This window comes from Micropterus salmoides, unplaced genomic scaffold (assembly GCF_014851395.1).
Source record: "Micropterus salmoides isolate LMB-PRFRI ecotype aquatic unplaced genomic scaffold, ASM1485139v1 Ms_hic_scaffold_7, whole genome shotgun sequence".
Lineage (NCBI taxonomy): Eukaryota > Metazoa > Chordata > Actinopteri > Centrarchiformes > Centrarchidae > Micropterus > Micropterus salmoides.
In genome coordinates, this window is record NW_024044459.1 from 22858714 (window position 1) to 22878497 (window position 19784).

Sequence of the window (19784 nt, forward strand, 5' to 3'; positions counted from 1 at the left end):
AATTATTTATTATTATTATTATTATGAGTACTATAACCACACACACACACACACACACAGCAAACCAAACACAGTAGAATTGTTTATCCTATGCAAAGACAGAAGGAGAGAGACCAGGGCTGGTATTTATCAAGCTTCTCAAAGTGCCATTTTAGTCTTAAGTGCTGAGAATTCATGAAATTTACTCCTACTTTTAAACTCAAGAATAAAAGCAAGTTATCAAATTTCTCAAAGCTAAGAATCACTCTTACTCTCCCAGTTATTTAAGACAGCTCGAGAGGTCTCTCAAGTGGTTAGGAGTTGCCAGTAGGGCTTGTGATGGCACTGTGGAGACAGAGACATGCGAAGACGAGAGGAAGAATTCTGACGACGCGCAGTTAATAAGATGGGGTCGGACCGCGCAGGCATTATCTTTGTCAGCGAGTTGGTGAGGGACGTCATCTCAACAACAACAACAACACCAACAACACCACCACCACCACCCCCCGTAATCCGACAGAAACAAACACAGTTCATGCAAATAACTGACTTCACAGGAGTAGTATGCACATTTGATATATAAACCATATAAAGATAAACTTTTTTTATCTTTCATTTATTAATGTGCAGGCCTATATCATAATGTATTATCTTGAAAATTCTTTATTGTTAAATGTGTGTTGAATATAAACTCCTCTTAGGAATTTCACCATTCAATGTGAATTTATCTGAGAATATTCTAAAGAAGGAAATCTATTTAGTGATTGGTCCTTGGCGACATCGTCATCCAAAAACCTGTTTGCGGCGCAGCAAAGTGTTGTAAATCAGCACTAAGACTGACACTTAAGATTTAGTCCTACACTTCACTAAAAGTAGGACTATGATGCTTAATAACTAACTTTTAAGCACAACTTTGAGCCAAGAATTTTTTTACTCGTAAATCAGTTCTTAGCAGTGTTCTTATGAGTAATTCTGAGAAGCTTGATAAAAACAGGCCCAGAGCATTAAGCTGTGAACACCAAGACAATAATCAAGATGCCCTGTTTAATGAATCATTGCTGATACTCTTGTACAAAGCAAACATGGTGTGACAAAAGGGTATAAACAGTGTAAAGCTACATTGTAATGGTTTGACGGGTGAGATTAGAGTTGATCATATTCAATACTGCCATACCTTGAATGCACTGGCACTTAAGTGGATGAGGACATGCTCTGACACTTTCCTGCTTTTTACTAATATATTCCAGCTATAAGCGACTGTGCAGGAAGGCAGCGCACTAGTTTGCATGTTCCATGTACATTTAATCCACATGGTGCCATCGACTACTCGCTGTGGCTCCAAAAACCCCCACCGCGTAGGTGTAAACGGCTTCATCAAAAGAAAACAAAAGCAAAGATCTTGTGGCTGTTTAACGATCTCTTAAATAATCACACTACTGACAGTTATTCATACCCATTCCCCTCTCACTCCAGAGTTTTCATTATATCCACCATACACTGATAGAATTTCAATGATGCTCAAGGCAGCCCTGTATAAATGCAGACCTTCATTTGTTTCTTGAGTAGTGCTTCAGAGGAAATCCGGAGTGACATTCACACCGTTTAGTGCCAGTGCCAAGTGGGAACGTGTCTGGCAGTAAGGAAGGTGTTTTGTGCATTTAAAAAAAAAGAAAAGGAAAGTCTATAATCGTTTTTACTCTTCTCCAGGTAGGATCTTTGGCAACAGAAAACGCACTTTCAAAATCTCAGATATCTTGGGAAGGTTGCATGAGGATAACAATACTGAATTTACAATTCTGAGAAATTAGCCTGCTTTCTTGTTTCTATGAGATCACAGAATGTATTCCTCAAGTATGTATTGTTTGTTTGGGAACTGCATTTCTAACCTTTAAAGCAGGGATATTCAATTAAAATTCAAAGAGGTCCAGTTAGAGAAAATTTCACGAAGCAAAGGTCCGGAACATTAACTTGCGTTATCATTCAGTAGTCTACCATAACGTATAGCCTAGTTGTATCTCCATATGTTTTTAGTCAACAACTGACTGTCAAATCCATAGACTGTATATAAAGGTCAAATCAGACACTATTTCAACAATATTTACCGTCATGTCAGTTTTCACATAAAACTGAAGGGATAATAAATAATAACTGCTCTAATAACAAATTCTAAATTTAAGTAATCTAATGGCTGCATTTAAAAAAAGTTTTTCTAAATGTGCATCTTAAAAGAAATTAATTTTATTTGTTGCTCAATTTCAGAAAAATAAAAACTAGCTTTGAGTGATTGAAGTTGAGTCTCAACCAATTTTATAATTAACACTCAACACATCTTAATAAATGAACAGCTTTAATACCTCCTCTTCTCTTTCATTCCCTCTTATACCACTTTCCTACTTTCTCTTGTTCATTGAAAAACGTGAACTTTGGCTTGTCTTGCTATAATTGGAGATACATGAGATATTCTGGTTTTGAACTTCTGGCGTGAAGAATGTACATGCGAGTCTCTGTACATTCTTGTTTAAAAGCCATGTGAAATCTCTTTTCTCTCTCGTCTCCTCTCTTCCTCTGTGTGTCTTATCTCACTTGCGGACTTGACTCGCAATGCTCGCTCAGGGCCGTTAACGGCTCTGGCAATGCTTATCGGAATGCACAGATTTGATTGGCTGAGCAGCATCACATGAGACGATTAGAGCACATACAATTGGTCTACAGTAAATGCTAGAAAAGCAGCGTGGGTTAAAATAGAAACGCTCCGTCACGAGGTAGTAATTCTCAATAATAGATCGGCTGTACGTCCGGGTCTGGACAGTACGGTGGCTGGGTCTCTCTCTCTCACTCTATATCTTTAAATAGTTATCTGTGTGCACCTGCATTAACTGTGTGTTGTGGTTTGTGGTTGTGACTTTGCAGTGTGCTCCACTCGACTAACCTGACCACTTTAGACTGTGTCCCAATGATATCGCTCTCCAAATCCAGCAGGTGTTGGTGGTTGCGGAGCCCCGTCAGCCTCTTCAGCCTCAGCAGGGCCACACAGAACTGAGCTCCCATCTCCTCCAGCTCTCTGGTGCCGATCTGAAGACCCTGAAAAGGACATGTGCGTGCACATCAAAGAGAATTAAAATGTGTCACACCACAAAAACATTGCAATCACACAAACTTGCATGTACTGCTAGACTCAAAAAATTATTTCAACGGTCTAACAGAAATTTGCTCTAAAATGGCAGCTGTGGTTTTTATAGCTGCTCTGGAGCCTGGGGATGGAGCTGTTGTCCATCTTCAAACACCCCAATTCTCACTGCTGGAAAGCACTCGCTGAGGAAACTTTTCATGTAGAAACATGATAATGTATTTCATTTGCAGGCAGGCACACATTCAAACGAATATGCACTCACACCTGCAACCCCAACAAAGTCTTCACAGAGCTGTACAATCAGCCAGTTAAATGAATATTCAGTGAGACACACACACACACACATATATACACACAGCAAGTCCCCGTAGCAGTGGTAGGAACATCTAAACTTAGCCTGGCCACAGAGACATGCAGCTCACATTCAGTAGACATTAGTTCCTGCACATCTGGATAAATACTTCACACAAACCAGTGGGGGTACTAATCAGTGCCAAAATGGCATCCCTAGACTGCCTCTGGATATGGAAGATGTTGACATTGGCAGAATTCAGCAGGAAGGAAATCAGCAACAATACATGAGAGCGAGAGAAGAAAGGGAGGTAAAGGGGTCAAAGGAAAGAAGAAGAAAGGACATGCGAAGCAAAGAGAAAGTGGAAATAAGGACTAAAGCGCCACCTGGTGGACATTTGGAGATTTATAGGAGCACCTCCCTCTCTCTCACATGGTGTGCACATCACAATAAAACATCTGTACAACGTGATAGAACCAGACACATTAGTCAAGCAATTATTCTCTGTATAATGTTACTTTTTTGTTAAGATATTGTCAGAAAGGAAAATATCTGTGGATAATTTGCCCTCCTCCTCACACTGCAGCTCATTCATTAGCATATAAGCAAATGATAAAAGCTTCCTGGGGCCCCCATCTCTCTCTCCACTCATTTCCTGTCATTTCTCTCTATGGTCTATATAATAAAAAGGCACAAAATGCCCAAAACATGAAAACATTTAAAAAAACAACTCCATAACAGAATCTCAACAAAAAAATAACATTGGGCATTTTCTTTTTTGTGTGCATACCCTGTAAACAAAATAAAATACAAGCTTACCTTATACTTGCCCTGGTCACAACCACAGAGCGTGCTCTCCATGGTGTAGCTGCGTTGTACTCCTATCTCTCGCCATACAACAACGCGGGCGGTTGACTCTTTGGAGCGCTCCACAACAAAACTACAACTCGCCATGCTGAAGACTGGGGCGATCTGGGAGAGGATCTTCGGAAGTGCCTGAAAAACACATCAAAATGTTTGAGATGTTTTTGTGTAGGTGTGTGTGTGTGTGCGGGGAGAGAGATAATCAAGTACATTTTATAGTAGAGACAAATAACTGTGTCCATAAAAGAGAGACTTATGTACAGAGCAGTTGCTTGGGAAAGCAGTATTGACCGTTGCAATCCAAAATGTTTGCTGTGGGCTTGTAGCCTGAAGCTACACATCCGCTAGGAAACTCTGTATTGAACTGGCTTCTTTATTAGCATTCAACTCAGTGAAAACTTTTTTTTTGCATTCCCAAATGCAGAAAGAAACATCAAAATGATTCTGACCTGAACAGTCTTGCCTAACTTTTAAGGTGAATTACTAAATGTTTGTCAGAAAAGAGCTCGTATTGAAACACATGATAACGACAGCGTAAAAAAAGAAAATAGATTTGGTATCAATACATTTAGAGATTAGGGATTTAAAACTTTCAACAGAATTAGATAATCCATAGTAGTGACACAGGTAACTCAAAACAGGATAATGTTACAATATTGCAAGTGCAAAAATGTTGCTTCAGCCTGACCTACAGTGATGGATACAGAAATTGGATTGCAATGCATAGACTATACAGGATAGACATGTGATGATGAAAATATAAGCTGCTCTCTCTCTCTGCGGCAATATGAGTACTACTTAATAAAGGCGATCACTTTGTACTGAATCTATGCTATTATTATTCATTGATGTGAGAACAGTGATCTGAAACATAGGGCTGGACAATAAAACAATAACAATAATTATTGCGACATATTTTCAATAACAATAAAACAAATGTTCCATAAATATTCAATAAATGTTTGATTTTATTCACTTGAATCATACATAACTTAGGACTTTTTTTTTTTTTTTTTTAAATCAAGATGTTTATTTTGGTGAGGGGAAAAAAGCTTTTACCTAATTTTACTCATGCATATTTGTTGACAAAGATTTTATTATAATTGTTTTTAATGTTCTACCTCAGAACTGTGAAGTGATCCATTGTTTGGCATCAAGTGTTGACCATAAAAAAAAAAAAGAGTTTAAACCACAATTAACAATCAAGTTTCTTCAACTTTCACTCAGGAGGAAAAATTAGCCTTTAATCTTGAAAGAAATAACGATTTGATACTTATCGTGATAATTATCGATATCGAAAGATATGAAACTTTTTATCCTGATAACATATTTCGCCATATCGTCCAGCTCTAAGTGTTCATTTACTTCTGCGTGCATTACAGGCACAGCATGTGTGTGTATGTGTGTGTGAGTGTTGGTTCACCCTGTATCCAAGGTCTTCCTGTAAGTCACTGGATGTAGCACTGATACTGGACTGCCAGACTGTCTCCTTCACACTGCATCCGTACATGAACACATTCTTCTTTCTGGAATGACCATGGTAGTCGCAAAAGACCTGTGCATGCACGCGCGCACACACACACACACACACACACACACACAGATTACAATGCATTTTGCCTTGAATGTTTCAGTAAGACACAGTGAACCAAAATGATGGAGTCATCTCCTTTATTTTTACAAATGTGTTTACATAAGTGGCTATGTAAAAATAATAAATTCAAACAAACAGGCTGTTACAGTTACAATACCTCAAATAAATTCACTCTCTAATCTTCATCAAATGAGCTGTGATACTGTGTTATAATTTTAAATAAATGACACTGTCAAGGTGACTGGTGGACTCATGTCAGTGTTACTGCTCATATTCCTCAAAAGACATTTTCTTAGGTCTGTTATTAGAGGAAGGACAGCGGCCTCGCCTTGCATTTTGTCGTAAAGGCATCACCCTTTGCACATTAAACTAATCTCCCATAAAAGCAATATCCTATTATATCTAACTTGCTGACACAGTGTAGTAGACAGACCCCTAGAGGCTGTTGTTTATGGCAACTGTATTAATGTCTTCAAACTAATGTGGTGATATATTCATGTGAAATTTAGTGGACATGCAGCCAAACAGGGTGTGCAGCTGAACAGGAGAAACGGCACCAACATCAACAAGAAGCCAGGAGAGATCCTTTCTACTTCCCAAATGAAAGATAATGCAGCAAAGTGCTAAATTTAAGCCCAGTTAATTAGAGGTCATACCAGTGGTGCCCTTTGTATGTGTGCAAGGTACTGCAGCAGGCTCTTAGTGTGGTAGATGGTGGGATGGAGCTCAGCATTGGGGTACTGCCACTGGCGATTCAAATCCTCTCCACTCAGAGAACAACGATGACTACAGCAGAAAGGAGACGGCAGAAGAGGGGAAGATAGAGAGAACAGAGCAACAGCTAGAGAATTCTTCAAGACAAGATTCTGTGTGTGTTAACAGACATAAAGCTGTGACCAACGCGCAGGCCCAGGTTCGGCAGATGTGTGCATCATCGGTGTGTACACTTGAAAGCTGTGAAAGTGTGTTTATTTCTTTCCATCTCTAGATGCATCTTTACTCACTTTCCATTTACAACTCCATCAGGGTTGAGCATGGGGACTATCTTGAAGATGTAGGCTTCTCTCAGGCTGGCTGCGAGTGCACTGGTGCCCATCAGGAACTCCAGCGTGCCCTTCATTACCCAGCTGGCGTTGGTCTCTCCAGGGTGCACTCTGGCCGACAGGAAGATCAATGGACGGTTCCCTGAAGAGGGAGAAACAGGGAGAGCGCGGCACAAACACAGAAAGATGGAGTGAGAAAAAAAAGGAAAGGATTTTTCCATTTAAAGTTTTTCACAGCTGATAAACAGCATCAGTGAACTACAGTGCAAGCTATTTGGGAAGTACTGGCATGCTCCGATACCCCAGGGCTATTCTCACGTAGTGATATTCACCCTCATGTTCCTGCAAGCATTAGTGAGAGAGGAATAAAATCTGTCCGTTATTAGTGAATTTCTTAGAGGACATTTTGGAGAACTATCCAGGAGCAAAGCATGAGGGATCACAAATCAAAGGCCTGGAGAAGCTTTAACTAAATAACGACTATTTCTGACAAAATAATCTAAAATCAAAAAGCTGCACTTACTAGCTATCAGCCCTGAAAGAGCTTTGTTTGGTGAAGAAGTCATTAAGATCTGGTTGAAAACTCAGAAAGGTAGGTGGGACCTTTAAGCTTCAATTATTTTGTTACACAGAGTGTTCCCAAAGGTCAAGAATGAACTTCATCATCAAAGATGTGCATTTGTCAGTGGTGACGACACAAAAGATATTACATGTTTTAAGATTATGGCCAATTACCAATGCCTTCAAACTGCCAGCTGTAAAATACATTTTAGTTTCAGCTTGCATACCGCTGTGATCATGATTTTGTTGCACATTAAACATTTTTCCAGGACAGCTGAATTATTTCTGAGATATTTTTGGTCATTTCCAAGACTCAAAATGAATTTCAATTTACGTTATCTCACCAGGGTATCCACTCACTATTAACACTGAGCATGGGAGTCCTGGGTACAAACAATAAAAAATTGATCACCATGCTCAGTGAAGCTACATACGCTTTCCATTTTTTTAGGAGATATGAAAATCCTGCAGCTGTGATTGTTCTGGACAGGTATGAGAGTGATGGTAAGGAAATAAAAAGACACATGCAGACCATGATCGATTTACTTACTAAATTGACAGATGTGATCATTGGAGTTGGACTCCGGCATGGCAGTGATGGTGAGAAGGGGGCAGCTGTTTCCCCCCAGGGTTTCACACAGGATGTCCTGTCTCAGGTATATCTGAGGGGTCCTCAAAGCCTCCAGTTTGGACAGGTGCATCTGAGGATACAATGACAGAATGACAAATCACTGTTACTTTCCACTTACTAACATCTTAGCTACAGCGTCCTTTCTTAACATGCCCAACATGTTGCATTTTTGCACTGGCAGATTATCAGGCCACCTGGGATGAAGTGATTCAGATTGGGCTTCTCTATTGTTGCTTGTATTATAAGCAATTCAGAAAAGCCACTCCAGATAAAAGCAGACAAACTGCAAGTATAATAACATAACTACTGACATAATGAGTGCACAGGAACTTTAAAGCACAGTAGTTATCTACGTTCAGATTTAAAGGAAATATAAATTATAAAAACACTGGAAACACAACAGTGGAATAGGGGGCCACACTGGGGGTTTAGCAATAGGAGAATAGTCATAATTACTGTACGAGTACATGCAGCACCAAAACAATATCATGTTTCAGGTTAAGGTATTTCAGTATAATAAGTGAGTATAATGAAAATATATAGTTTTTGTAGAAAGCAAAACCATTACCTATAGACAATATGGACAAGAAGGGGGATACAATCGAAGATGTGTCTACTACTAATTGCTAGTGTTCTCTGGATTAAAGTCAACAGTAGTATTGTAATGGTACCTTAAGAGTGGAGTATGTATAAGGGTAATGATAGGCAAAGTAGCAGACATCATCCTTGTGGCTGAAGCTTGTGCTGAAGGTCATTGTATAGTAAGACTTTCCTTTCTGACCACCAGCTGCAATGGAACTCCTGGCAAAATGATTCCTACGGAGAAGGAGACACATTTCATGAGTTGCACAATAAAGCGCCAACAACCCTTACACTCATTGGCCACTTTATTAAATACACCTGTACAATCAATTGCAAAAAACAGCTCTGCCATAACTTCTACGTGTGAAATATGGGAATTCAATTCTATGTAATTTACTGAGGTCATAGTTTTAAAAAAATTAAGTGTTGTACTGGATTGCATTATATTGAGGGGTGTTTCTAATATTCTGCCCCTATAATGTCCATAAAAAGGGAGGACAAACACCTGACCAGTGTCAACAAAAGCTGATTATAGGCATCATCAAAGCAGACTTCATAGCAGAACAGTTGTAATCAATTTTATTAAAGTCTACAGATATATCTAATAAATTAGCCACTGAGTGAATTTAACATCATGCATGCACTACTTTCTAAATTTGTGGATGAGCTGAGAAAGTGTGTGTCCCCATTTCTGTAAAGGAAGCTTTTAGGAAATGTTGCTGTACTAAATACATAGGCGAGAGTGTTCTACAGCTATATAAGATGTATAGAGATACAAGGTGTTTAATACACTATAGTGCAGTATGGCAAAACTGGTATGCTGCATGAAGACTGTGATCTTGCACCATGTAATTGTAACAGTTATTAGGTAGTTTTTGCCTTTCTCCTTAATTTAACACATCCCCAGGTCTGCTGCTTTCTGAGTGTACCTACTTGTAGTAACAGATGTCTGTTCCTGTTCTGACCCAGCGAGGCCTGCCACTGATCGCCTCCTGCACGGAGTACATCAGCACCTGCATGCCTACACACACACACACACACACACACACACACACACACACACACACACGGCGAAAGGAAAACACAAGTGAAACACTGCACCAGTTTGAGGTTTCTTTAGTTTTTTTTATGTTACATTTGACTTCACATGGATAGTCTAAAAACAACACAGATGACAAACTGCGGGGTGTTTCACTTTGCTTTCATCCACATGTTGTTGTGCATCTCACCGTAGTTGAACTGGCTGTTTGACTTCTCACAGTTGATGATGTTGAAACGGTAGGTAGCTCCGACGCGCATGCCGCTCACCTCAAAGTAAAACCACTGGTGGTAGTGATTACTGTTGATGTCTGAATTCAGCACAAGGTCATACTCATATCTAGGGAAACACCACAACATAAACTTTAAATATATTATCATCCATAAGCATTTACTTTTAATCTAATTTCTGTAAATTTCAGGTCAGAAGTAGGTTGAATATAGTAAAAGTTAGCCACAGTTTTAAATGTTATTAATGTGATAAAAGGTGATTTAATTTAAAAGAGCACATCTACATGTCGAACTCTTACTCGTTTCCCTGTGACTGATGTGACAATAAATACTTACTTCCTAACTTGAACTGCCTTCCTGAGGTTGCCAGACTCAAACTGAGAGTTGAACTTCAGTGATTCGCCACTGTCTTCAATCACAGGACAACTGTAACACAACAATATTTACGAGGGAAACATGATACCTTTCTCAATGTATGGATGATAAATTGAGCCAGTCTGCGTGTCAATGTCCCAGCTCTCTCAGAAAACGGACAAACTAGCTTATGTCACTGGGAAGCACTTTAACACAAATGCTGAAGAACCAGCAACAAAGTCATAATTGTAGCTCCATTTAGCCAGAGTGGTGCAATGCAACGCTTTAGGGTAGCAGACTCAGTAAGAGGAACTCACTTGGGAATGTCCAGGTCGTAAACTACTTTATCCAGAATATCATTAGGATGAATCAACCTCTCAATGTCCTGGAATATCTTAGACCTGCAGGGTTGGATCCACAAACAAATGCATTGTCAAAACAATGGACAAACATGTTTTCCATTAAATATATTGTTTATTGTTTTATACTGGAAGAGGATGAACGCAAAAAGCTATGAGAAATGCCTTTCCTGTGGAGCTCACATTCTGTGATGAAACAAACTGAAAAGACAATTTAGACCCCAGAATGTAACCACATGACTGCATTTAAAAAAGGATTACTAAAACTACTAGGATTACTAATACTGAGGCTCCAAAATGTCTGTCTGGTCCCCCCCCCCCAATTTATCTTTTTAATAGCACGGTTTCTCTTCCCCTCTTCTGTCAGTACGCTGAATGATTTCTGCAAACCACCACTTTCAAAATGGCTCACCTCTGCACACCGTAAACTCTCTCCACAAGGGGTTCCCTAAATGTTGGGGCTACATGGCCAAAGTAGTCTGGGTAAGCCACTTCAGCGTACCGGGGTACAGAGTGTGTTCCCTTCACCATCTCGACGTAAAGGTCGGGGTCATGCAGCGGGAGGAGCAGCGCCGTGTTTGGCACCTCCAGAACCGCTCCTTCCCCTCCATCATCCTCAGCACCCTCTGAGCCACAATCTGAACCCCAGTTGCTGCCGCCTCCTCCTCCTCCTCCTCCTCCCACACGACGGGGAGCGATACCCCCCAAGAGCAGAGGAGAGTGTATGTGTCTTGTGGCATTGACAGGGGATCCTTCTTGTTTGACTCCCCTTCCTCCTTCTGCATTCTGAACACCCTCCTCTTCCATACAGACACACTCCAACACATGTGCTAGTTCCTGTTCTATCATCTGCCCTTGAGAAGGAGGCCTGGAGAGGGAGGACAATGTTGCATGTGCATCAGGGGAAGGAATGTGGGCCTCCTGTTTTTTGTCTTGGTCCTTGGTGAGATGGATGGTGTCCAGTTCTAGAGGAGTTAGGGGAGCCGGAGGAGTGGGTACAGAAGGCGACGGCAGGGTATGTTTTCCTTTGGTAAGGTTGCAATCCTCCCGAGAGCTCGGTATGTGAGCGTGCTTTGGGGACAGGGATTGAGCTGTGGGAACTATGATTGGCCGAGTGGACTGAGCTGAGGTTGATGATGAGGAGAAGGATGATGATGAAGATGTGGTAGAGACACTCTTTGAGCATTCAAAGTTATAACCCTGTAGAAATAAAATATACGGTTTCAAAAAAAGGGAGCAGAAATGTTTTTGGTAAACGCACACTCAACTTGTAAAGACTTAAATAGACACACTTTTCTTTTAACTATGACATGAAGGTGTGCATTCAAGTGCAAATGTAATTTAAAAAAAATATATACAAAAATACCCAGGAGCAACCCACACTTCAAGTAACAGCTTGAACTTGGTTTAAATGGACGTGTTAGTCAACTGGGAAACTTGTCAACATGTGCACAAAATACTGACCTGGAAGTCTTCTGAAAGCTCCAAGAAGAACCTCTCATAGACTCTCAACTCCTCAAAAGGACGCCCAGGTTTCTTTTTGGGATGTAGCTTGTTTAGGTCCGTCTCTATGTCATCATTCTGATTAAAAAGACACAGGGAGCACACACATGGATCTAAATGTAAAACTTCAGACTGTGTGCTGTCTGACTGCAGTCGGGCAAAAGTCTGGCCACCTTAAGGACTATGAGATGGAGAAAACAAGAAAAAGCTATGGCTAACAAGAATATAACAAAACTGAGTCTTGTACAAAGACATCAAAACCCACTTTTGTGTCACTGTTTAAATTTTGTGGGATTTTGGAGTGCTTGGAAATTGTCAGTGCCTCTCTGGATTGCTTACTCACACTGTGTAAGGGAAGAACAATGCTTTGATTAAACCAGTAATTTTAAATAAGATGTGGTTAACATTATTTGACAAAGGGATACAAGTGTTTGGCATTGTCTGCAGAGCTGTGACTGCCCTCTGCTGGAAATTTAGAGGAATGCAACTGGATTGCAGCAACATAAAACTGACACAGCTCTGAGAAATTCTATCCCCAAATGACAGAATCTGTAGACATTCAGTATTATAATTAAAAAGTCCCCAAATAGCAGTACCACTAGGCCAATGCAACATTAAATGTTTAGTAATTTAAAAAATTACTATCTATGAAATAACATCCATTAGCCAATTAGGGCCAGTTATACTATATCTAGAGCCTTTCTGAAGTTTGTTGAAATGTTGTAAAAAATAAGACGTCTGTATTTAACGCCATCATACAGAGAAAATGTACTCAACATTTTCAACAGTCAGTGCAACATGTGATGTTCTCATGTGAAATGCGGTGTGTGCATGCGACTGCTGAGTATTACCGCAGAGCGCCGGTCCTTCTCGTCTTCTTCATTCTCAGTATCGTTCTCCGTGTCTACGTCTGTCTCCTCGTTATCGTCACTTTCATCCAACACGTCATCCACTGGGTATGTACACACACGCACACACAGAAGTTATTAGGTGACTGTCCTTAAAACAAACGTACCTATTCGTTCCTTTTTTCTTCGCCCAAGCTGGGAGTTTATCATTTCTCCAAAGAGTGATGGAGAAAAGAGAAAATGTTAAGGAAAATAAAAAGTTTTGAGCAGCCATGATCCAGAGATGAGTGAGAGAGGCCGAAGAAATTTGAGCGGTGATTTCTTCAAATACATCGAGCTGGTGATCTCACTAACTATGTAATACAAGTAACTTGTTATTTTACACAGTTCTTCATGGTCGGGTTACTTTGGGAGTACAGATGAGTCAACATGACTTTGCACTAAGACTGAGGCAAATACTGGGTTATTGTTGCCAATTACAGCTGTCAAAATTCTGGTGTTTGTAACTATTTATGATGGAGTTCCTGTTTTAATTTTGCATACTGCAAAAGATAAAAGGAGAAAGAATAAAATGCGTGATCATGTGCGTCATCATGCAGATTTAAGGAAGCATACTTGATGATATTTGATCGGACATGTTTTATTTTAGATCAGATTGTGGGGAAAAAACAAAAGGGCTCAAATATTTCACCAGGCAGCCTGTTGACACAAAGACGCAAATTAGTTGAGCACAGTAAGTAGATAAGTCTACTAGTGAGGGAGCAAGCAAGCACCAGGAAATGTGCACTAAGCATCTTTACATCTATAATACTAACAAATGTCATGTGTTAGTTTAGTGAATGACAAAGCAGCGGTGAGTGAGTCTGTGTCTTCTGAGGGTGGAGTTGGGTCTTACATACATCTTACCCTTCTTTAAGGGCTTGTTGCAGAGCTGATCAGTTTTCTTCCTGTAAGGCACATTGTGTGCAGCACTGTCAAGACTTGCCATTAGCTTGGAGTGTACCGAATAGTTTGAAGCTTCGCTGACATTCAAATTCTAAATCAACATTTGAATGCCGCACAGCTTTTTGTTTATCCATGTCTAGTCATTCTGCAGTGCACAGGGTGTGAGGTCGGGACTCAAAACATAGCGACCAGGTTACATCACCGTTTCTGTCACTCTCCTCTGCTCTCTGTCAGGTCTGTGTGACACAAACTCTGACAACATGGCTCCTTCCCACAGGGTCGGGCCGTGTTTATTTGTGCTTTAGAACATAACCTCTGTGAAACAATCAGAAAAAAACGTTTTATTCACTGCTTACTAATGGGACAGCACGGTGGCTCAATGGTTAGCACTGTCACCTCACAGCATGAAGGTTCTCCGCTCCGTACATGTGGGTTTTCCCCCCACCATTGAAAACATGCACGTTTAGATTAATTTCTCCAATCATTGCCCTTGACCAAGGAACTAGTCTAGATATGGTGTTGGTCCCCGGGCGCTGCACGGTGGCTGGCCACTGATCCTAATTAGGATGGGTTAAATACAGCGCAGGAATTTGTTCTGTGTTTAATTGCATTTGTGACAAAGTTGATTTGCTTTGAATGATTTGATTTGCTGCTCGCTCTACTTGTTTTCTCTCAAGCTGGCTCAACCACCGCTGCTCTCTCTCTCTCTGTCTGCAGCATGGGGCCAACTTCGAATTGCATGTAAGAGGTCATATTATGCGTTGTGTTAATATATATATATATATATATATATATTTATTATTATTATTATATTTTTTTGTGCGTGTATAGGTTTGCAAAGTCCACCCCAAAGGAAGCTCCCATCTCCCACAGAAAAATACTGCCCCTGAACTGCCTGAAAACAGCTCAATTGTAGTCTAGCCTTTATTTCCATAGAAAATCTGCGTCACTTTGTAACATGTATCACTCTTCCTACCAAACGTTACATACCTTTCAGGCAGTCAGAAGGATTGAACGACATGTTTTCTTGAAATGTTGTGCAACTTTCCGCAACAGGCTTGTGATGGGCGTGTCACAGGTGTTACCCAATCAGCTGTGACAAGTTTGTAAACACAACCGTGTGAAAAAGGCAAGAAAATGCAGTGCGCTTGCGTACACAACAGGGTGTTCAAGGCACCACCGATGACGTGGAAAAAACGTTTTGTTGGCGCTGAACTCAGCCCTGGTTACCTGCTTGTCAGGACCCACCTTAGTCTCCTTCTGATTGAATAGTAGTACTTAACTGGGTACTGTGCATGTGCAACTCCCAACAAAGACCAAAGACAAGCAAGATGTTTCACTCCGTAATTTAAATGGAGCGGTCAACACACAGTGTGAAAAGAGGTGCTGCAGCAATGTGCAGCCTGACAAAAACATGGTGTTTTTTGAAAATGAAACCATGTAAATCTGTTCTGGTACAACATATGAATAAAATAATGAACCTGAAAATGAGCATAAAATGACCGCAGCAACTAAATCCTACTCATTCTGCCTGTACTTAAGAAAAAAATACTCTGATGAATCATTTCATTCAAACAGAAAATTTGTCCAAGGACAAAGACTTTCTTTTTAGGTTGATGACGTCACAGACATTCGAATCTTCCTTTGTAAACCTCAACAGAAGCTTCAAATGTTAAAAAAAAAAAAAGGACATTAGGTACAGCGCTAGCATTAACCATGTAGTCGCTCCGGGGATATAACAATGTTCGTGTGTCTGTGTGGTTAGCAGGATTGAATCTACGAGTGATAAAAAGAGTCTGTCTGTAGTGCATCAATGAAAGGCGTGCGAGCATACACTGTGATAAGCTGGAGCACACTCTAGTGAAGTGCGTGTTTGAGAGAGTGCGTTCTGTGCGCTCACCTCCAGGTGGCTGGCTGTACAGCTGTGCCACAGGACCTACAGCAGGTACATGTGGCAGCTGGTAGAGGAAGGCCGATTTGATGGTGGGTAGAGGCAAACGGTTCTTAGGAAAACACTTCCTCATGATAATACTCGAAGTGTTGATCAGAGGATCCAGAGTCCGCACCGGGAGACACTCCTTGAAATAAAACCCCACAGAAAGTCAAGTGTGGATGTATGTACCATACATATGTGTTGCATGCTTTGTTTGCCGAGTGTGTCGCATTCTCACTCACAGTGGATGAGTTGTAGAGGATCCTCATGCCATCAGCCTCGACGAATGCTTTTCTGCCGAGCTTGATGTTGGTAATGTTCCTGAGGCAGACCAGCAGCCCTTTGCGTATCAGCATGTGGCGATGCCGTGTGTCATTGCGATGCCAGTCCAGGTACACAGAGAGCAAGACAGGCACATGTCCACCATCCACAGCACGTCGAGCATTTGTTTCTGCACAAGAAGGTGAGATAAGGGAGGAGAGAAAGCAGTGATCACTTGTACCTGAACTTGTACTATGAATGTGGAATAGGAGGGAGAGAAGCATGGGGCAAGGAAAAGGAAAGGAACGTGTGGAGGGGAAAGTTGGGAGTTAGGGAACTTTAAATCCATGTTGAATGATGATTTACTGTGTTTCCTTAAGTGCTAAGCAAATAATCAGTTAAGGACAAGCACAGGGTTAATGATGATGGAGGTGAGATAGGAGCAATACTGCATGGACACAAACACTAATCGCTATTAACTAATCACACATCACTACTCTACTGACGAGTCAAAAGTCAATGCTACAAAGCAAATTACTCACTGGATTTAAGCAGTGCTCCCAGTGCGTCCAGAGCTACCCTGTTGATTTAGAAACAAGGCAAATGAGTCTGATGAACAACCATTATTGACAGATCGTAAAAAAAATAAATAAAAAAACTATCTGAAGGGGGTAAAGGAAATGCTGTCTGTGGATGTCACTAGTTTCTTATAAAACACAACGTTCATGCCGCTCATTAAAACAACTGACTGCTTACTTGTGCAGGCTGGTGTTCTTCTTGCTGTACGGCGAGACGATCTTAAACATGAGTTCCACCACTCCGTTCTTGCCCAAAGAAATAGCATTCACCGCTTTACAAAGAGACACATATATGAGGAGGTCAGTAGAAATGGACATCAAAAAACACTGAACCAGAATATTTACAGGATTTTTATCAGTTTTAGATCATGTTGTACCCCATCCCATCCCAGGGAGAACTGCAACTTTCTGAGAAGTTGATTTCAAAGTTTAAAATGACTTACAGTTGGTAGAGTAAACCCTGAGCACCTGCAGGCAGGGCAGAAGCAGTTTGGTGTTCTGTAGGTTCTGTTTCATTAAGTTTACTGCGACGTTCAGCGCTCCGCTCAAACGCGCCTTCACTCCAAACTTTCTGTCTAAACATACAGAGGTTGTAAGGTCAGTGATGCAACAATCACATATTCAGTGTTTTCTGCAAAACACTAAACAACAATGCAGTCTGGCGCCCTGTAGAGCTTTTAACCACTGGTAGCGCTACAGATCGATGTTGTTATGAGTCTCCATTTTGTATTTTTTATGCACACAAAAGGAGGCACATGCGTCCATGCGAGCACACAAGTGGTGTGCTGTAAGTTAGTTTGTGTTAAACTGTGACATTAAGCCTACCTTTTGGGCCAACCTTGGCCAGCAGTGAGTGAAGCTGCAGCATGAGTTCCTCACTGGGAGGCAACTCTTTACTGGCAGTGATCAGAATCTGGAATAATATCCCTGTTCCTCCTTTAGACACAAATACTCCCACCCTGCGACCTCGACCTAAGACAGAAAACAACCAGTGAAACCGCATTACATGTGATAAAACATAATTCATGATGAGACACCACCACCACTCACCACTTGTTGCAGCTGCCACTTCAGTGTAATATGTGTAGATATGTGTACACAATGTGTATTATGCTATTCATGCTGAACGTTGTTCTTGGTGCAGTATGTGAAAACAAATTTCCTCCAAGGACAATAAAGAATGAATCTGAATGTGATCACAACAATGTGTCCATAAGAATAAACTGGTACTAAATCATTGATACATTATTGATTCCAGCTAAATTTAGAATCTACTCCCTCTTCCCCATTTTTATCTATCTATCTATCTCTATCTATCTATCTCTAAATAAAAGAGAGAGAGATATATCCCGGTTGTTCTGTCATCAAGTACGCTGTGATGAATTTAACTCCTTTGAACTTCTCACTCTTAAAGTTGGAGGGCTGCAACCTATCATATTTGTTATAATTTATCGCCCCCCAAAAGTTTTTCAGAACTTCCTGAATTTTTATCTACTCTGGTTTTAAATTATGACAGAATTGTTCTTTGTGGTGATTTTAATATTCGTTGATGACCCCACCAATGTTAATACAAATGAATTTTTAAATATGGCCACTTCTTTTAACTTCAAACAACATGTCAAAGGGCAAACACATAACCGTGGTCATACACTGGACTTGGTTTTTACCCTGGGTGTCAGCATTTCCTCTGTGGAATTAGTGGACATGACCATATCTGACCACAGATGTATTGTTTTTAGCTGCGATTCGCCTGTTACTCATGCCGCCTCACCAAGCTCCGTGTGTTCTCACATCTTTAATGAACAAAGTGTTTCAAAGTTTTGCGCATTCTTTCAGAGCCAAAGCCAACACCTGTCTGATTCCAACACCAACAATCTGGTCGATCACTTCAATCATATCAGCTTGTCGTCACTAAATATTACTGCTCCTCTAAAGGTTAGGCCTACGTCTAAAGCTAGTAAGCAACCCTGGATAAATAACAGCATTCGTAGCCTAAAAAGGGAATGCAGGAAAGCAGAGCGCAGAAAATCCAGTCTCCAAGTCCATTACCTCAGTCTGAAGGATTTATTAATTAACTACAATAACATGGTTAAGGATGCGAGAACGCACTATTTTTCTGAACTCATTACTACACATAAACACAATCCCAGGTTCTGTTTAAGACTGTGGATCAGCTGGTAAACCCAACCCCTCCTTGTGCCTCAGCTGGAAGTAATGATGACTGTGAATTGTTTTTATCTTATTTTACCAATAAGGTGGTGTCAATCAGAGCCTCTATTACCCCCGCGGCCTCTTACTCAGAGGTTCCTCACCAGCAACAAGAGAGTTTGAACCAGTTTTATCCCATCGACTTGTCTGAGCTTTTAAAAACAGTATCAGAAATGAGAGTGTCCTCCGGCCCACTTGATATAATACCTACAAAGTTTTTACTGAAAGTAATAGATTCTGTTGGGCCCCATTTGATCTCTGTTTTGAACAGCTCCCTATCTACTGGTTGTGTCCCTGATTATTTTAAAACGGCTTGCGTGAACCCACTTTTAAAGAAACCTGGTTTAGATCCCTCCCTCCCACATAATTTTAGACCAATTTCAAAACTGCCTTTTATTGCAAAGATTCTAGAAAGAATTGTGTCCAAACAGCTGCTCACTGTAATGGAAAATAACAAAATATTTGAAAAGTTTCAGTCTGGTTTCAGGAAGTACCACAGCACTGAGACTGCCAAGCTTAAATTCACCAATGACCTTTTAATGTCTGCTGATGAAGGCATGTGCTCAGTCCTGGTACTCCTGGACCTTAGCGCTGCTTTTGACACCATTGATCACAACATCATGTTAGACAGACTGAGGCACTGGGTGGGGATCTCTGGTACTGCCCTAGAATGGTTTTCATCCTACCTGTCAAATAGTAAGTTTTGCGTGTCTGTAAACAACTATGTCTCCTCATTCTGTCCAGTTAAACATGGTGTGCCTCATTGGTCGGTCTTAGGACCCATTTTGTTTTCCTTGTATCTGCTTCCCCTTGGACATATTATCCATAAACATGGTATTTCTTTTCATAT

At 40.7% G+C, this 19784-nt stretch overlaps 1 protein-coding gene across 3 annotated transcripts in view; it reads right to left on the reverse strand.

The window, feature by feature from the left end:
- The window catches only part of agtpbp1 (ATP/GTP binding protein 1), a 33615-nt gene that overhangs the window by 5451 nt on the left and 8380 nt on the right, over window positions 1–19784 (reverse strand). For all 3 annotated transcript variants that reach the window (XM_038703019.1, XM_038703018.1, XM_038703021.1), the window contains 20 exons: window positions 17552–17698; window positions 17170–17301; window positions 16905–16998; window positions 16691–16728; window positions 16130–16338; window positions 15855–16032; window positions 13013–13113; window positions 12123–12239; window positions 11071–11858; window positions 10617–10700; window positions 10282–10371; window positions 9906–10054; window positions 9610–9697; window positions 8766–8910; window positions 8014–8164; window positions 6864–7044; window positions 6516–6645; window positions 5689–5820; window positions 4221–4397; window positions 2909–3060 (listed from right to left, as the gene is read on the reverse strand). In XM_038703019.1, coding sequence (XP_038558947.1) covers window positions 2909–3060; window positions 4221–4397; window positions 5689–5820; window positions 6516–6645; window positions 6864–7044; window positions 8014–8164; window positions 8766–8910; window positions 9610–9697; window positions 9906–10054; window positions 10282–10371; window positions 10617–10700; window positions 11071–11858; window positions 12123–12239; window positions 13013–13113; window positions 15855–16032; window positions 16130–16338; window positions 16691–16728; window positions 16905–16998; window positions 17170–17301; window positions 17552–17698 — 3283 coding nt within the window. The remainder of the gene's footprint in view (window positions 1–2908; window positions 3061–4220; window positions 4398–5688; window positions 5821–6515; window positions 6646–6863; window positions 7045–8013; window positions 8165–8765; window positions 8911–9609; window positions 9698–9905; window positions 10055–10281; window positions 10372–10616; window positions 10701–11070; window positions 11859–12122; window positions 12240–13012; window positions 13114–15854; window positions 16033–16129; window positions 16339–16690; window positions 16729–16904; window positions 16999–17169; window positions 17302–17551; window positions 17699–19784) is intronic.